The sequence below is a fragment of the Salvelinus fontinalis genome, chromosome 35, assembly GCF_029448725.1.
Source record: "Salvelinus fontinalis isolate EN_2023a chromosome 35, ASM2944872v1, whole genome shotgun sequence".
NCBI classification, from domain to species: domain Eukaryota; kingdom Metazoa; phylum Chordata; class Actinopteri; order Salmoniformes; family Salmonidae; genus Salvelinus; species Salvelinus fontinalis.
This window is the reverse complement of record NC_074699.1, coordinates 16,572,323-16,591,918: the sequence shown is the minus strand read 5'-3', so window position 1 is coordinate 16,591,918 and position 19,596 is coordinate 16,572,323. Positions and strand designations below refer to the sequence as shown.

Genomic DNA, 19,596 nt, shown 5'->3' with positions numbered 1-19,596 from the left:
AGTAGGGGCCTGAGGACAGACAGTATGTTGTAAAATCTGTGAATGTATTGTGATGTTTTTAAAATTGTATAAACTGCCTTAATTTTGCTGGACCCCAAGAAGAGTAGCTGCTGCTATGGCAGCAGCTAATGGGGATCCATAATAAATACAAATGGAGGTTGGATAAGAAGTATGGGTCTGGAAAGTTACTAAGTGAGGGAAAAGGCAATCACTTGGTTGCGGTCACTGATTGGATAGCTGTGGATTAGTGATGAATGGGGGGCGAGGTCAGGTCAGATGAAGGGAGAAGGAACAGTTTTATTACACACTTCACTTAACTTCCTGACTAGCAACAAAGATGTATTGGCTGTCTAAATGTACAAGGAGGAGGCTCAGCCTAATAGGAGAGTATAAATACTTGTGCTGGTCGAATCAGGTCTTTGTCTTTTCAGTTGTTTGACCCATTGGGTGAATACACTTGGTTTGAGCTTTCACTAGTTGCCAGTTAGGTTCTGACAAACAGAGTGAAAAACTAACAGTATGTGTGTGAATGTGTATCCACTCAGGATAGCCATGCTGCTCTGTGCCACCTAGACCAACAGCTGGTCCATTACTGCCACCTCCAGCTCCACCACATCAATAATGGATTAACTTCTGTAAAATGCAAATGGTGCTTTTCTAAATTTAATCATAATGAGTCCTTCTCATGCACAGACGACAGGCCGGCTGCTGTGTAGGTGGCGAATAATGAGCCCCTACCCAGACACATGAGGACAGGCCGGCTGCTGTGGAGGTGCCAAATTATGAGCCCATACCAAAATACATGATCTCCCAATTACATCCTCATCAAAAACACAAAATAAGCAGATACAGCTGTTAGTTTAGGCTCCTCTTCCACTGGGTAATGTCTGAGTCTGTGTTTGTATCAAGGGGGTTCTAGTGAGGGTGGCGCAGTAAACACAAGATGTCTCATGACAGGTGTTACATCTAAAGGAAGTGCAAATCTGTGTGTATTTATGTAAGGTGAATGTTACAAAATGTTTGCTATGTAAAATAGTTGGCTGTTTGAATGCATGAAATGTCCTGTGTGTTCCAGTGGCCCTAAAAAGCAGCCTTATTGTGCATTAGTGGCAAGTTGGCATGCTCTCACTTCATAAACCGGTGGTTGCTTTTCCCACACCCATCCCCCTCTCCCCATTCAGAGCAATTCATATGAGATGACCAGAGAGGAGAAACCCACTGCCAGCCAAGCCAAGCTGCTCTCAGCTACTGCCGAATCCCAGGGTTGTCATGGTTTTTAGAGCTTGAATCAAGCAGCTTACTATTTATCAGATTACTCTTTTCAGAAGAATAAATCACTCACTCAGTCAGGGACATATTGAATGCTTTAGGTTTCACAGAACTCAATGCTGAACTGACAGAAGTCACATATTGCATAACTGAAGGTGTTCTGGCAGTGTTTGTGTTTGTGTGTGTCGCTAAGAATGATTAACAAGGCTGCATTGCACTGCTTCCCTTTCCGTACAAGCTTTCTAATATAACTGGTGTGCCATCTCTGAGAGGGGCCACATAATAACAATATACAGTGCCTTCAGAAAGTATTCACACCCCTTGACTTATTCCACATTTTGTTACAGCGTGAATTCAAAATGGATTAAATAGATTTTCTTCACACCCATCTACACACAATACCCCATAACGTTTTGTATTGAAAATGAAATACAGAAATGTCCAATTTACATAAGTACACCTCTGAATTAATACATGTTAGAATTACCTTTGGCTGCGATTACAACTGTGAGTCTTTGTGGGTAAGTCTCTAAGAGCTTTTCACACCTGGATTGTACAATATTTGCACATTATTCTTTTATAAATTCTTCAACCTCAAGTTGGTTGTTGATCATTGCTAGACATCAAGTCTTTCCATATATTTTCATGTTAATTTAAGTCAAAACTGTAACTAGGCCACTCAGGAACGTTCAATGTCGTCTTGGTAAGCAAATCCAGTCTATATTTGGCCTTATGTTTTAAGGTATTAACCTGCTGAAAGGTGAATTTGTCTCTCAGTGTCTGTTGGAAAGCAGACTGAACCAAGTTTTCTCTAGGATTTTGCCTGTGCTTAGCTCTATTCTGCTATTTTTTTATCCTCAAAAACTGCCTAGTCCTTACGGAAGACAAGCATACCCATAACATGATGCAGCCGATAGTGTGCTTGAAAATCTGAAGAGTGGTACTAAGTGATGTGTTGTGTTGGATTTGCCCTAAACATAATGCTTTGTTTTCAGGACATAATGTTAATTTCTTTGCCATATGTTTTGCAGTTTTACTTTAGGGCCTTGTTGCAAACAGGATGCATGTTTTGGTATATGTTTTATTCTGTACAGGCTTCCTTCTTTTCACTCTGTCATTTAGGTTAGTATTGTGGAGTAACTACAATGTTGTTGATCCATCCTCAGTTTTCTCCAATCACAGCCATCATCATACTTGAACTTACGTGTAGGCACTTACATGAACTGAAAAGCCCATTTGTACAGTAAAGACAGTTATCAGGTTTGCAATTTTGGCAGGAAAAATATGAAAACCATTTCCCTTTTTAAATCGTCTCTTCATTGCCTTTGGTAATAGTTAAAGAGTTTGCTTAGATTCATGACCAACTATAACTTGACTGCAGGGGGTTTAGAGAATAGCATTTAAGCATTATTACAATAACTTATATTATTCATGAGTTTTAGGGTGACACATTATCCGTGTCCTCAGAAAAGTATAATTAGAAAGCAAACATGCATACACACACATTTTAACCCGTTTAGAACTTACATTGGAGTCGAGCAGGTCTATGCTGTCCAGGCTCTTGCTGCGGTGAATGCGGCCCTTGATCCTGCGGAGGGAGGGCTTGCCCTGGGTCATGGGCAGCGAGAGTGTGGAGGTGGCAAACATTACACTGCATCCTCCTATAGCACCAGAACCACACATTGCACCTGCACGAGCAGCGGCACGAGCAGCTGCAGCATCTTCTGCAGCTGCTTCTGCTGAATCCTGAGCTTCTGTAATGGCAGCGGACGAAGCCGCGGTGCCTATCCCTGTGGCACCTATCCCTGACAATCCATCTGTGGGAGTCACCCTGGAACACAGAGGGAGACAGAGGGACAGAGACACCACATTAGCGTTAACATACAGTACATACATACACAATCCCCACCACACCACACACTTTCAAAATGGATGGACAAAGCTCAATGCTAGCAGCACAGGATATGAGGTAAGAGACAGCAGATACCCAGCTGAATACAGAATAGATCAAAATGTGTTTTCCCTTTTCTCTTCATTTCTTTAATGGACACTTTTCCCTGTTGGCTTGAGTAGCATTCAAGGCAAGTGTGCAAAATTGGGTGTAATGTCATGTGGCCCCCGGGGGACTGAGGTATGGAGCACCCTTCCTACTCCTCCATTATTCAGCAAGAGCTAGGCTCTAACATGCACCGCCACACTCTCCCTCTGAAGAGAACCGCTAGCTCAACAGAACCGCCAGAGCCCAAGGCCACCCTCATCCCCCCACAGACCCCCAGCCTGCGGGAATCCAGATGCTGGAGAGGATAGGGGCTTCTGGAGGCTGTTCTGTCACAGTGGATAATCTATGCGGCTGCTGCTGCTTGGGGGAAAACTATAACCTTTATACTCATATCCGGTCCCACTGTCAAACAGCCTAAAACTGCTATAGCCCTCTGAGTTTAGGAATCAAACAGGCGATGTGAAAGCTGTGAGGAGGCCAGAGAGGAAGTGGTAGAACTCTGTGTCAACGATTGTAGGGAAATCACGATTAAGCTCCTAAAGGTTTGTAATTGGCTCTGTAAACATTATTTGAAATGGCTCCTACTACAGCTGCAGCAGCACTAGAGCTCTGGGTATAGAGTGATTTAGTGACATTACTGCAATACAATAGTGCTGACTACCTAGCCCTCCCTTCTGCAAGCTGATTACTTATTCAAGTAATGTCACGGCATGTATGGTAAGCATTTTCGACCTGCAGAAAGTTAGACCTTAGGGCTGCACCGATACACATCTCCTTTGCTTTTATGAGCAGTAAATGGTATGGATCGTGAAATGGGTCTATTGAGAGGTGATTCTATAAAGACAACAAGACAGGGTTGAATCTTCTGTTGTTACCGCTTATTCACGAATCAACAAAGCTCCTCACAAGAAGAAACATTCTTTACTTTGAATTCAAGGAAAACAATGAGCATCAAACAGAGCATAAGACCACTGCTGCATGTCTATAAGTGCCTTGTATATGTTGGTACCACTGACTGTCTCAACTAGAGGTCGACCGATTATGATTTATCAACGCCGATACCGATTATTGGAGGACCAAAAAAAAGCCAATACCGATTAATCGGCCGATTTATATTAAAAAAAAATTTTTTTTTAAATGTATTTGTAATAATGACAATTACAACAATACTGAACGAACACTTATTTTAACTAAATATAATATATCAATAAAATCTATTTAGCCTCAAATAAATAATGAAACATGTTCAATTTGGTTTAAATAATGCAAAAACAAAGTGTTGGAGAAGAAAATAAAAGTGCAATATGTGCTATGTAAGAAAGCTACTGTTTAAGTTCCTTGCTCAGAACATGAGAACATATGAAAGCTGGTGGTTCCTTTCAACATGAGTCTTCAATATTCCCAGGTAAGAAGTTTTAGGTTGTAGTTATTATAGGAATTATAGGTCTATTTCTCTCTATACCATTTGTATTTCATTAACCTTTGACTATTGGATGTTCTTATAGGCACTTTAGTATTGCCAGTGTAACAGTATAGCTTCCATCCCTCTCCTCGCTCCTACCTGGGCTCAAACCAGGAACACAACGACAACAGCCACCCTCGAAGCAGCGTTACCCATGCAGAGCAAGGGGAATAACTACTCCAAGTCTCAGAGCGAGTGATGTTTGAAACGCTATTAGCGCGCACCCCGATAACTAGCTAGCCATTTCACATCGGTTACACCAGCCTAATCTCGGGAGTTGATAGGCTAGAAGCACAGCGAAGAGCTTCTGGCAAAACACAGGAAAGTGCTGTTTGAATGAATGCTTACAAGCCTGCTGCTGCCTACCACCGCTCAGACTGCTCTATCAAATCATAGACTTAGTTATGACATAATAACACACAGAAATACGAGCCTTAGGTCATTAGTATGGTCTAATCCGGAAACTATACTGGATTTCTTTTAGCTAAATATGCAGGTTTAAAAATATATACTTCTGTGTATTGATTTTAAGAAAGGCATTGATGTTTATGGTTAGGTACACATTCGAGCAACGATACGCACCGCATCGATTATATGCAACGCAGGACACGCTAGATAAACTAGTAATATCATCAACCATGTGTAGTTAACTAGTGATTATGATTGATTGATTGTTTTTTATAAGATAAGTTTAATGCTAGCTAGCAACTAACCTTGGCTTCTACTGCATTCGCGTAACAGGCAGGCTCCTCGTGGAGTGCAATGTAATCAGGTGGTTAGAGCGTTGGACTAGTTAACTGTAAGGTTGCAAGATTGAATCCCCCGAGCTGACAAGGTAAAAATCTGTTGTTCTGCCCCTGAACGAGGTAGTTAACCTACCGTTCCTAGGCCGTCATTGAAAATAAGAACGTGTTTTTTTTTTTTTTTTTTTTTTTATCCCATTTTCTCGTGGTATCCAATCGCTAGTAATTACTACCTTGTCTCATCGCTACAACTCCCGTACGGGCACGGGAGAGACAAAGGTCGAAAGCCATGCGTCCTCCGAAGCACAACCCAACCAGCCGTACTGCTTCTTAACACAGCGTGCCTCCAACCCGGAAGCCAGCCGCACCAATGTGTCGGAGGAAACACCGTGTACCTGGCCCCCCTTGGTTGGCGCGCACTGCGCCCGGCCCGCCACAGGAGTCGCTGGAGCGCGATGAGACAAGGATATCCCTACCGGCCAAACCCTCCCTACCCCGGACGACGCTATGCCAATTGTGCGTTGCCCCACGGGACCTCCCGGTCGCGGCCGGGTGCGACAGAGCCTGGGCGCGAACCCAGAGACTCTGGTGGCGCAGTTAGCACTGCGATGCAGTGCCCTAGAACACTGCGCCACCCGGGAGGCCCTAAGAATGTGTTCTTAACTGACTTGCCTAGTTAAATAAAGATTAAATAAAGGTGTAAAAAAAAAAATCGGTGTCCAAAAATAGCGATTTACGATTGTTATGAAAACTTGAAATCGACCATAAATAATCGGTCATTCCGATTAATCGGTTGACCTCTAGTCTCAACAGATTCAGAAGAGATGTAAGATAACAGAGAATAGCACAGAGACCAGTTTTATCTCTGTTGATTCGTGATATGGCCATACACATGCTGATGTATTCACTGGCACTGAAGTTACCGGCTCCCAAAACCAAAAACCTCTAGGACAAGCCTGGGGACTGCCTCCCCTCAGTGCCCTGCCTGGAATCACATTCACTGCTCTGGCCCCGTGATGATGGCTGATGGGCAGCAGCACTGATGTAGAGGCTGGAAGCTGCCTGGGCTTCTCTCCCATGACCTCTTCACTCCCCTGCTACTGACCATCCCAGCCCACGCACACCAGGGATTTAATCTCAAAGTTACCAGAGTGCTCACTCACACACACACACTCACTCACACACACTGCATTCAATCTGGAGGAGCATCTGACAACCACAATCCCAGAGTCTTACTGTACATAGCAGCTGTGAAGAGGGGATTCCATTCATACAGCCGAGTGGCAGCTTAGAAAGTCCTGTGGGGTTCTGGAGTAGATTTCTAAGAATGAAAGACTTGCTTTCAGATGGATGGCATGGCCCTGTAGCTGTGCTCTCTCTCTCTGCTCTGATACAGGCTATGGATGGAGCATCGGTCATGGTCCAGTACCTCTGGGTCAACTGGCCCATACAGAGGAACCATGCAGAAGCTCTATGTGGTACACTACTAACCCATCTACATGAAACTAAAGCATACAGAAGAGTCCTTGTGAGAGTGAAATACTTTGCGAACTATGTGTTCCAATGAAACAGAAATAAACTTTCTGCATGTGCAAATATGGACTGCTTTCCTTGCTGTTGTGGAGTAAGGCAGTAAAAATGTGAGCAGCTTAGACTCAAACACTGTTTGTCCTATCCCTTGTGTGCCTTTACAAAAAACAAGGCCTCAACTCTAAGAAGAAAACTATATTAAAAAAAAATTATGTAAGCAGTAACTCTTGCGAGAGGTGAAGTTTATGAATATTGCATGAAGATTTGTCCAGAAACAGAGAATCTGAAGAGGTCATCACAGCATTTTACGGACAACCTCAGCGTGGTTCTTGATCCAAGAACTTATACAAGCCTGGTCTCATAGACTAGACGTAACATAGTAAATGTAAATCCAAGACACTCAAGTTAGTATGATATGTTATGGTTACATAAGACCGACGAAAGTAGGGTGGTTGGTCCGGGTGGATGGGTGGGCGTATAACGCGAACATCTAGCAACCCAAAGGTTGCGAGTTAGAATATCATCTCGGACAAATTTAGCATTTTAGCTGATTAGCAACTTTCAATTACTTACTACTTTTTAGCTTCTTTGCATCTACTTAGCATGTTAGCTAACCCTTCCCCTAACCATAACCATAACCCTTTTAGCTTACCCTTTAACCTAACTCCTAAACTTAACCCTAACCCCTTGCCTAACTAACATTAGCCAGCTAGCTAATGTTAGCCACCTAGCTAGAATTTGTAACATATCATACGTTTTGGAAATTCTAAATATATATGTGCGAATTGTAATTTTTAACATATCATGCTAAATGGAGTGTCTCGGATTTCCATACTGAATAATACGGAACGCTTTGAGACCAGGTTGCTTATACTGGGTAGTGAATACATAACATTACGACATACCAGAGCTTTCGCCCCTAAACCTCTATTATGGATTGTCTCTGATTCAGCATTGACGTATTGTAAAAGACATGGATAGAGTTATATCATCACCGCAATATCGCTAATGGTTTTGAAATGCAGCAGTTTAAGTCCACTGTCCTCACCATGCGGTTTACATCATACCCAGCATGTCCATTCACTCAAACAGGACAGTAGGTATTTTGGAAGCACTGGTACATTAGTATTGATAATAATGACGACCTATACGTCTTTGATGCCAGATACACATTTTAAGATCATCAGTGTCGACAAGGTGAACTAATTATCAAAAACAATATGGATGATTAGATTTGACATGATTCGGTAAGTGAACATTAGAAAAGCTAAATGCCTATTTTACATAATCAACATGGCCTATCTGGGTAATCAGTGAAAAGTGATATCTGACAGCAGTGCTATAAGTCCTTGACCTTGGAACGCAAGAAGTAAAACAAATGTGCTGTGTGGCTGAATGGTACAGAGCAAAACAGCATCACAACTAGCACACTGACTGATACATTGATACATACACCCTACAGCAGTGTCAAACTCATTCCAAGGAGGGCAGAGTGTCTGCGGGTTTTCGCTCCTTCCTTGTACTTGATTGATGAATTAAGGGCACTGATTAGTAAGGAACTAGTGCTTAAAGATGCACTATGCAGAAATTGCTCCGCCATTTCATGGTTGCTAAAATTCTAAAAAGTTAGCCTAATTTCAGTTTATGTGACAAAACAAGCAAGTATAGTGTAGAGAATCATTGTTCCATCTAAACCACTGTGAAATCTATTTTCCATAACCAAGAATATTGTATTTTCAGCTGTTTGAAGCTGGTGTACAAAACCGAAAGGAAAAGACGCAAAAACTAAACTCACGAACAGGAAGCATAGAAATAGCACACACATAACACATCTACCTCTTAGACATGCTTGCAATGAGAATGACAGATCTATAACACACATTTCTATGTGAATTTGGTCGGTTCGCTCAAAAAGTTACATATTGCAGCTTCAACTGAAAGGAAAAAACAAAAACGTGCAGACACTCAGCCCTCCGTGGATCGAGTGTGACACCCCTGCCCTACAGTAACTACCTTAATAATAAGCTACTGGGTCCAGACTAGCTCCATGGTTCAGCTGTGGGAGGAGTAGACTTCATTTAATCATTGTGGTGATGATGATCAAACACATCCTTATGTCTTATGTCACCTTCCGTTGACCTTCATATGAGAAAGACATTGCTGACGAAATTGTTCTCAGCTGTCTCGCAAACACATTCAAAAGAGACCCGGATTGTAGCTACACAGATCATAAACATGAAAGCAACAAACGCATGTCTCTATTTTCTGTGGTCTATATATAAAACATTCAACTATCAACTCCCGGTTCAGTGAGTCTATGCATGGAGTGTCAGAAAGTTTGGGCTTTGTAGGACAAGCTTACTTCAGCATACAGCTCAAAGCACAATAGTTCTGTTGGACTTTTTCTATGCTATTCAACCTTGAATTCATGTATTTATTTATTTAACCTTGATTTTTAAGTTAAGAACAAATTTTTATTTACAATGACGGCTTACCCCGGCCAAACCTTAACCTGGACAACGCTGGGCCAATTGTGCGCCGCTCTATGGGACTCCCAATCACGACCGGTTGTGATACAGCCTGGAATCGAATCAGGGTCTGTAGTGCACTGTGATGCAGCGCCTTAGACCGCTGCGCCACTCTGGAGACCCAATGCTTAAGAGTTACGATCAAAGCTAGCTTGCTGTATAGCCATTGTGTCTAAATCCAATTGAAAGGACTAGGGCCTTCAGCATTAAAATGTTCAAGTACCTCTGAAGTATTTAGTTATGACAGTTCCTCACACAGTGTGCACCTTGCAGAACAATCGCCTGCACTTAACCGAGACAACAATGGCCAGAGCATGAGTCTGATACCTCTGTCTCAGGCTTTTCTGTTGAAGGAGAAAGAAAGAACACAGCAGACACATCAATAACTGTATCTGGGACATTACAGAAACTCACTGCACTGCACAGAAGAGGCCTATGTTTCATCCTGTGAGCCTGAGAGGGACTGAGGGGGACTGAAGGACGGTACGGTCAGCACGTGGCCTACTATAGGCTCTCCTGGCTAAGCCTGGCCGGACCTAACATCCCCTGAGCTCTACCACTACAACACATTACTCATCCACTACAGGCTTCATCCCTCCTGGAGCGTGGGATGACTAGAGAGGCCTTTTGCTGCATCCCATCTGCATCCCTGAGATTAACAACGTCATGATGCGTAACAAAAAAATCATATGAAAGGGCCAAAACAAAGCAAAGCATATTAAACCAAGTGGACATCCTTGGAAAAGATAATTGGGGAGAAAAAAACAGCGGGCATTATTTAAACTCATGAGGCGACCAGGAGAAAGGCCGGCAGGCAGGTGGGATCGGAGGGATCGCCACCCTGATTAGGTAGGCTAGACAACTCTGACAGATGGATAGACAGATTAGGCATTTAGACCTGTATCTAACATGACGGGCCAACGGTCACATCCGAACACTGTGGTGACCCCTGTGGAGAGGCACATAAAGACCCACCATCAACACAGCACACTACAGCCACATGCGACTCGCCTCCCAAACACCCCTCATCTTTCCTGATCACTTCTCCACGTGCAGCAGATCCTCCTTATTAGAGAGGGTGAAACACAGGGTGAAAAGCAACCCAAGTTAACCCAAGTCCAGGTTGACACTAGGTTCTGACTAACCGTGTGTAAATGTAATATAAGGGTAATAATTGAACAGTAGGGCAGGAACATCTGCTCAGCATCGGGGTGATCGGGGATCTGTCCATGGACTGCACTGAAGTGAGGACAAAACCTTCCTTAACCCTAACCTGCAAGGTGAGAGCCGCAGGGCATCTCACTGAGTGCGAGCTAACTCCAGTTAGGGTAGTTGAGTAGGGTAGTTGAGTCACCTTGTCATACTTCCTAGACTCGTGATGTATTCACTTGAGAAAGCTGGATGTAGTTCCTAAAAGAAAAATATAAAAAGCCCAGTGTAGAGGACATTACCAAGTTCATATGAGAAAGGGACATGTGGTTAGCTAGTTTGTCATGTCCTCCGGTGTTTGTGGTCCAGTGACTGATTCCATCTTGTCAGCCTCCTGTGAGTCTTCATGACAGGCATGAGTCATTCTGGCCGGGAGCATCTTTCTGACTCACAGTCATGCTTCTCCACGTCTGTATCTTCCTGGAGGGGATACATGTCTGATAGGTCTTGTTGTCATTGCTCCTCCAGTCAGGCTTTTTTTAGGAGCAATGATCGCAGTTACATTACCATGAGGTCACGAAGGGCCCGAACACGGGCTCTGTGCTTGCTGAATTAATGCACCGTTGGTCTGTGTGTGAAGGGAAAACTACTGTTTTTTGGAATCAACTACACAAATTCAGTGAATGTATTAATCTGATTAATGAATGAGAGAGAGAGAGGGAGGGGCAGGGGGAGAGGAGGAGAAAAAGACAGTGACAGAGAGATCAGAATCATGTCAGGTGATGTGTGTCAGGTCTCTAGACCTGTGTGTACCTACGTTGTAAACTTTCATTCATAGGCTAGGTTGTAGCAAACTCATGATGGGAATAGGGAAAATGTGAGTATCATGTAGTTGTCTAAACCTATACAATGTTACATTGAACTGGGTGAATGGAATATGAATGACAGTCATTCAATATGCTGTAATAGAAATAAGGCCATGGTAATGGGAAAATAAATCATCCTCCGTCATCTTAAACGGCACTGACAGCCACTGATGTACACTGAGTATACCAAACATTAGGAACACCTTGCTAACATTGAGTTGCCCCCCCCCCCCCCCCCCCCTTTTGCCCTCAGAACAGCTTAAATTCATCGGGGCATGGACTCTACAAGGTGTCGAAAGTGTTCCACAGGGATGCTGGCCCATGTTGACTCCAATGCTTCCCACAGTTGTCAAGTTGGCTGGATGTCTTTTGAGTGGTGGACCATTCTTGATACACATGAGAAACTGTTGAGTGTGAAAAACCCAGCAGCATTGCAGTTCTTGGCACAAACCGGTGCGTCTAGCACCTACTACCATACCCCGTTCAAAGGCTTTTAAATATTTTGCTTTGCCTATTCACCCTCTGAATGGCACACATACACAATCCATGTCTCAACTGTCTTAAGGCTTAACATGTGTCCTCCCCTTCATCTAAACTGATGAAGTGGATTTAACAAGTGACATCGTTAAGGGATCATATATTTCACCAAGATTCACCTGGTCAGTCTATGTCATGAAAAGAGCAGGAGTTCTTCATGTTTTGTACACTCAGTGTATATTAACAGCCATCCTCCTATCATTTTTTATGTGGTCAGTGTTAGCTCCACCCAGAGCACCCTGCTGTGTATGATAAAGCCCACTTACAACCGTCTTAAATGATGCCTGATTCAAATGCCCCCCAATGAGGTGAAGGCACTGTATGGGGGTGGGGATGGGGGCAGCCACAAGTCAATAAACCCAATTTAATCTGTTCCCTTTAGTGCCATAAACCAGCTGAGAGGAGATTACATCCATTCTGGCCAATGACTCAATACAAAACAACAGGAAGTTAGCCTAGCGGGGGCAGTCTATCAGGCAATATCGTAATCTAATTTTAATGGGTATCCCCCTGCCACCACCATGGGATGAGATGACCCTGAGACCCACCGCACAGCACGGCCTCTCTTAATCTTATGGCTGGGGGCAGTATTGAGTAGCTTGGATGAATAAGGTGCCCAGAGTAAACTGCCTGCTACTCAGTCCCAGAAGCTAATATATGCATATTATTAGTAGATTTGGATAGAAAACAATCTGAAGTTTCTAAAACTGTTTGAATGATGTCTGTGAGTATAACAGAACTCATATGGCAGGTGAAAACCTGAGAAAAAATCCAACCAGGAAGTGGGAAATCTGAGGTTTGTAGGTTTGCCTATCCAATATACAGTGTCTATGGGGTCACATTGCACTTCCTAGGGCTTCCACTAGATGTCACCAGTCTTTAGAACCTTGTTTGATCCTTCTACTGTGAAGGAGGGGGGAATGGGAGCTGTTTGAGTCAGGGCTCTGGCAGAGTGCCACGAGCTCACTCAGGCGCGCCCCCGTGAGAGTTAGCTGCGTTCCATCGCATTTCTACAGACAGAGGAATTCTCCGGTGTAAACATTATTGAAGATTTATGTTAAAAACATCCTAAAGATTGATTCTATACATCGTTTGACATGTTTCTACGAACTGTAATGGAATTGTTTGACTGGCCTGAGCGTCATCAATTTGGATTTTGGAACTAAACGTGCAAACAAAAAGGAGGTATTTGGACATAAATCATGGACGTTATCGAACAAAACAAACATTTATTGTGGAACTGGGATTCCTGGGAGTGCATTCTGATAAAGATCATCAAAGGTAAGAGAATATTTATAACACTATTTCTGACTTCTGTTGACTCCACAACATGGCGGATATCTGTATGGCTTGTTTTGGTCTCTGAGGGCTGTACTCAGATTATAGCATGGTGTGCTTTTTCCATAAAGATTTTTTGAAATCTGACACAGCGGTTGCATTAAGGAGAAGTTTATCTAAAGTTCCATGTATAATACTTGTATCTTTTATCAATGTTTATTATGAGTATTTCTGTAAATTGATGTGGCTCTCTGCAAAATCACCGGATGTTTTGGAGGCAAAACATTACTGAACATAACGCGCCAATGTAAACTAAGATTTTTGGATATAAATATGAACTTTATCGAACAAAACATGCATGTATTGTGTAACATGAAGTTCTATGAGTGTCATCTGATGAAGATCATCAAAGGTCAGTGATTAATTTTATCTCTATTTCTGCTTTTTGTGACCCCTGTCTTTGACTGGAAAAATGGCTGTGTTTTTCTGTGACTAGGTACTGACCTAACATAATCAGAAGGTGTGCTTTCGTCGTAAAGCCTTTTTTGAAATCGGACACTGTGGTGGGATTAACAACAAGTTTATCTTTAAAATTGTGTAAAATACTTGTATGTTTGAGGAATTCTAATTGAGATTTCTGTTGTTTGAATTTGGCGCCCTGCACTTTCACTGGCTGTTGTCAAGTCGATCCCGTTAACGGGATCTCAGCCATAAGAAGTTTTAAGGGAGCAGTGTCAAAAAAATAACCTCAGTGCTTGCTGCTGCTCTCTCAACACTAGTGACAGCATTCACACAAAGAAAGGAGGAGCACATTCTAGAATAGAAAAAAATCTTCCCACTCCCAATCGGAGGCTTTTTGACTGCTGATCTGGAATCTTCTTCACACTCAGAATTGGAATGTTTTCATAAATATCCCCCAGAATTAGGTCTGCTAGATCGGATACAAAAGCTAACTCTCTTTCCTCTGCTCTCATCCTTCTAGACCTATCGGCTGCCTTCGATACTGTGAACCATCAGATCCTCCTCTCCACCCTCTCCGAGTTGGGCATCTCCGGCGCGGCCCACGCTTGGATTGCGTCCTACCTGACAGGTCGCTCCTACCAGGTGGCGTGGCGAGAATCTGTCTCCTCACCACGCGCTCTCACCACTGGTGTCCCCCAGGGCTCTGTTCTAGGCCCTCTCCTATTCTCGCTATACACCAAGTCACTTGGCTCTGTCATAACCTCACATGGTCTCTCCTATCATTGCTATGCAGACGACACACAACTAATCTTCTCCTTTCCCCCTTCTGATGACCAGGTGGCGAATCGCATCTCTGCATGTCTGGCAGACATATCAGTGTGGATGACGGATCACCACCTCAAGCTGAACCTCGGCAAGACGGAGCTGCTCTTCCTCCCGGGGAAGGACTGCCCGTTCCATGATCTCGCCATCACGGTTGACAACTCCATTGTGTCCTCCTCCCAGAGCGCTAAGAACCTTGGCGTGATCCTGGACAACACCCTGTCGTTCTCAACTAACATCAAGGCGGTGGCCCGTTCCTGTAGGTTCATGCTCTACAACATCCGCAGAGTACGACCCTGCCTCACACAGGAAGCGGCGCAGGTCCTAATCCAGGCACTTGTCATCTCCCGTCTGGATTACTGCAACTCGCTGTTGGCTGGGCTCCCTGCCTGTGCCATCAAACCCCTACAACTCATCCAGAACGCCGCAGCCCGTCTGGTGTTCAACCTTCCCAAGTTCTCTCACGTCACCCCGCTCCTCCGCTCTCTCCACTGGCTTCCAGTTGAAGCTCGCATCCGCTACAAGACCATGGTGCTTGCCTACGGAGCTGTGAGGGGAACGGCACCTCAGTACCTTCAGGCTCTGATCAGGCCCTACACCCAAACAAGGGCACTGCGTTCATCCACCTCTGGCCTGCTCGCCTCCCTACCACTGAGGAAGTACAGTTCCCGCTCAGCCCAGTCAAAACTGTTCGCTGCTCTGGCACCCCAATGGTGGAACAAACTCCCTCACGACGCCAGGACAGCGGAGTCAATCACCACCTTCCGGAGACACCTGAAACCCCACCTCTTCAAGGAATACCTAGGATAGGATAAAGCAATCCTTCTGCCCCCCCCCCCCCCCTTAAAAGATTTAGATGCACTATTGTAAAGTGGCTGTTCCACTGGATGTCATTAGGTGAATGCACCAATTTGTAAGTCGCTCTGGATAAGAGCGTCTGCTAAATGACTTAAATGTAAAAATGTAAATGTAATACAATAAACCAATAAACCACTGTTTGTTTGTCATCAAAGTCTAATACCACTGAATTTGGACGGATTATGTCACATGCTTAACGTCATTTGTGTCGATTACAGATAAGGAAACAGTGCACATGCGATCTGACGGAAGACAGAAATACCAACCAATCCCTTTCATCGATTCCCTACTAGAATTATTGATTTTCTTATTTACTCTGATTTATTTACTTAGATGTTCTTTATTTATCCTGCAGCAGTAAGGGTTTGATTTCATGATAAGGTGGTTACTAAGACACAATGTAAAAGCGTTTAGGAGAACAACCAAACACAGATAGTTGACACGGCTTTGTCCTGGTCTTACCGTGACTACTGCAGTAGAATACAGAACCACTCTATATTTCCATAGGTTAAACTGGACTAAACCACTGAGGTATAAGGTAAAGTGAATATAGTATGGTGGTCACATCTGGATGGACGAATCGTGTTCTGTATAATGGATGGATGGTAAATGAGATTATATGTCAATCTGGTTATCAACAGACAGGTGGGAAGGCTGAGATGTAGACACGCACCACAGAGAGCGTGACAGGGGTTCTGATGATTAGATGCACCCATCAACAGGAACTCCTCCCAGTGATATAGCTTATCGTGCACCAGTAACTCCTGTTTTACACTAGTATTGAACAATAACTGATAACAGAAGGAGATTATGTTTCATGCTACATATTTTCATGCTATTCATTTGAATTAGATGCAGAGCAAAAAAATAAGACAGCAATAATTATTCAGTTTTCACAGGGTAGTATTACCATTTCTAACAAGGGGGTAACAATGACATGATGAGAAAGGAAGTGGACTGTGTGAAAGGCAAATGTACTGGAATTTGAAATGCCACAAAGCCAGGGACAAAATCGAGTCCACACAGTATTCATCAGACTAAAATATAATGTCTCCGACATATTTTGACACATTGTGTCTAGATAACAATGCCTTTATTACATTTCACCTGGTCTTTCATCATTTCTGGATCTTTCTAGATCATCACAGTAAATGTGTGATTTCTTCATCTGAGAGGGATGTGCCACCACTAGTTCTCCAAAAACAGAGGCAGAGATACAACTGGAATGTAGTGGAATTACAATCCCCCTGCCCAATATAAACATATAGGGAGACACAACCATGTACAGGCAATCTTTCTCCCTGAAAAACCCACAGGCAGATTACAACCATGTACTACTGGCATACTATCACCCTGCCCAAATATCACAGTGTAGGCACAAATACAACCAAGTAGGCATAACAATCTCCCTGCCTGAAATACATACATGACAGATACAACCATGCATTGGCTAACAATCCCCCTGCCCAGAGAACACAAATACAACCATATACCGGCATACAACCATATACCGGCATACAATCTTCCTCCCTGCCCACTGCCACAGTCGTGGCAACATTGAGCACAAAGAGGGAGGCTGAGCTGACTTCCGCAAACAGCTGCTGCTCACCCTAACTAAGCATGTCACAAAGAGAGACTCCCACTCTCCTTGACAATAAAGCTAACAAGATAATTGTGTAGCCGGAGCAGAAGCACAATGGCTGTGTGGTTCCTCTCTCCGTCTTCCTCTCCGCTGTCATTAGGTAAGAGTGATACGGTAGACTGTAGATACAGTACGCTATACTCCTCTCCTCAGCATCACCCCGGTTCCCCGCACGGTGAAATCCATACTCACCACATCTGTCTCTTAGGAGGGATGCAATTGTCTCTGTTGATGGCAGTCACCCCCAATGCCATCTGCATCACCGTTATGTATTTCTGGTACTTCATGTTGTCCACCACTACTAGGAATCCACACCACAAACCAGTTTATGGAAAACATGTAATTTCTATTGGCTGTCATCCGCCTGCACCGCGTCTTCCTCGTTCAGCATCAGAACGCCATTTCCAGCGCTGAAGGACTGACAGGGAAAACACTCCCCACGGAGCTCAACAAAAGGTACCATGCCGCTGCAACCCATGTCTGCAATGACACCCTAATCTCATTAGTGCTCAAGAATAGATGGCTAATCCATTCAATGTTAGTCAGGACCACAACATTGTTCTGTTGTTCGCCCTAGAGGCTCTTTTCTTTGGAAAAAAAACTCTAGCTAGCGAAACGCTGCAGCGGCACCCAAATGTCCGTGTGTGAGGTAGGAGAGAGTGTGCTGTGCGTGTGTTTAACGAGAGAGAGAGCAGGGGAGAGAGGGAGAGGGAGGGAGAGTGGGTGCATGTAGAGAGCTGAGAGGGGTTCTTGTCCAATGAATACATATTGGTATTTCATTTGGGTGCATGAGATAGTTTTTTTGATTTCTCAGAGCAAACCTATGGTTCATAATTAAACCCTACAAAAAAGGGCTGTATAAAAACCTGATTAATGGGCTGATTCAGGACTGCTCCCAGACCGGTAGTTTTTATACCTACTGAAAGGAAGGGGGTGGGGGAAGGACAGCAGAGAAGAAAGGTGGGAGGGAACAAGATACATTTTTATACAGCCCTTTTCGCATATTCTATTATCAACATGTTGATCACATCAATTATAACATATTTAATTAAACATAAATCATAAAACATTTCTTCCAACCCTATCTATTATATATATATATTTTTTTACAATGTTATCTTACATTTGCGGGTAACAAGGCAGTAAGTGAAACTGAAAAACAACCTTGTTGATTTAATCAACATGTTCTTAGTCAGCCAAACCCTGCTCCTACTGAGGTCTTAAGGGCAGTCACCATTATCCCATCACTGGCTCAATTCAATGGAGTTCAACAACAAGGCTAATTGGGAAAGGGCTCTGAGAGGGGAGAACGCAACATTCATTTGAATACAGAAACTGTATTAATTTTTGTTATAACTTTTGTTATTACTGTCCTAAACATACTATGTTGTTTTTCTGTCGTGACGCACAACGATGTAACATCAGGAGGAGTCTCCCTTAACTACAGATCCCTGACTGTCTGGTCCCAGATTACAGATGATTAGGAATCTAAAAGTGGATTGAGTTAGATTAGCCAGCCTACTGCACACAGATTATTGTATACCATTTCTGTTCTCATCACAGATAAAAACAAACCATCTCCATAATGAGACAGTTCTTCTCTTTTTCCCGTACAGATATATTCACCTCTATTATTCTCTTTTGGTACATCCCTGCTCAAGAGTCTTACATAAAAATCTCATAAGAATCAGAGGTCAAACCAAGCAGTCTGCGGTCAAAGGATCCCAGTATCTCTGGAAGGACCGTTATTTTGACATTGATTCAATGTCCAATTCTAAGCAACAGTAAACATGTCTAAATCTTCAGAGACAACAAGAGGTGGAAAACACTATACAGAACATTAGACTTAAAAGGCCTGTCCCTTTCCGGTCAGACGCGTGTAAGATACTGTTTCTCTCTCTGCAGCTCTGTGATCTCTGAGTTTATGATCCTAGCACTGGGACTGTCTCAGAGCCCCTCGGCCTCATGGGATTGACCATTAACCTTTAAAGGTTAAACAAGTCTCTGCGTCATGCTACAGCTCATTCATTTGAGCACAGCCACTGGACTGTATACACCAAAACATGACAACAACATGATTTAATTGTATATACTGCAGTTATGGGTATATAATATTCAAACGGCTTGTGAAACTGATGTCAGTATGGTGCTAACAGTATCTTCCTCCACTGTCCCTGTCGCCATACCGGGCTCAAGCAGTGATCCTCTACTTTTCAAAACATACGCGACCGCACTAATTGACAACATACAGTACACGTATTTTGCCACATACTATGCTAACATGCTATGTTGACCAAAGAAGAATAAAGCATGCAGTCGCTTGGCTAATAGTAAATTCAGGGCCAGTGAACGGCTGCCATTTTGTTTCCGCTGTATGTCTATGGGCTGTATTCTGGGAGTAAACAAAGTGCCTGTCCAATCACATTGAGGAATGGGACAGGATGGCCTGTG

General features: G+C 43.4%; 1 protein-coding gene across 14 annotated transcripts in view; it reads right to left on the bottom strand.

Annotated features, from left to right (window-relative positions):
• LOC129834401 (tight junction protein ZO-1-like) overlaps positions 1-17,844 on the bottom strand; it is a 154,064-nt gene extending 136,220 nt beyond the window's left edge. For 11 of the 14 annotated variants that reach the window (XM_055899334.1, XM_055899342.1, XM_055899343.1 and 8 more), the window contains exons 1-2: positions 17,338-17,843; positions 2,797-3,100 (exon numbers count right to left, since the gene is read on the bottom strand). In XM_055899334.1, the coding sequence (XP_055755309.1) occupies positions 2,797-3,100; positions 17,338-17,432 (399 nt within the window). In that variant the 5' untranslated portion in view covers positions 17,433-17,843. Of the gene's footprint in view, positions 1-2,796; positions 3,101-17,337 lie in introns of all 14 variants that reach the window. The other 3 variants (XM_055899347.1, XM_055899349.1, XM_055899337.1) reach the window with 2 other exon arrangements.
• Positions 17,845-19,596: the final 1,752 nt, after the last annotated feature.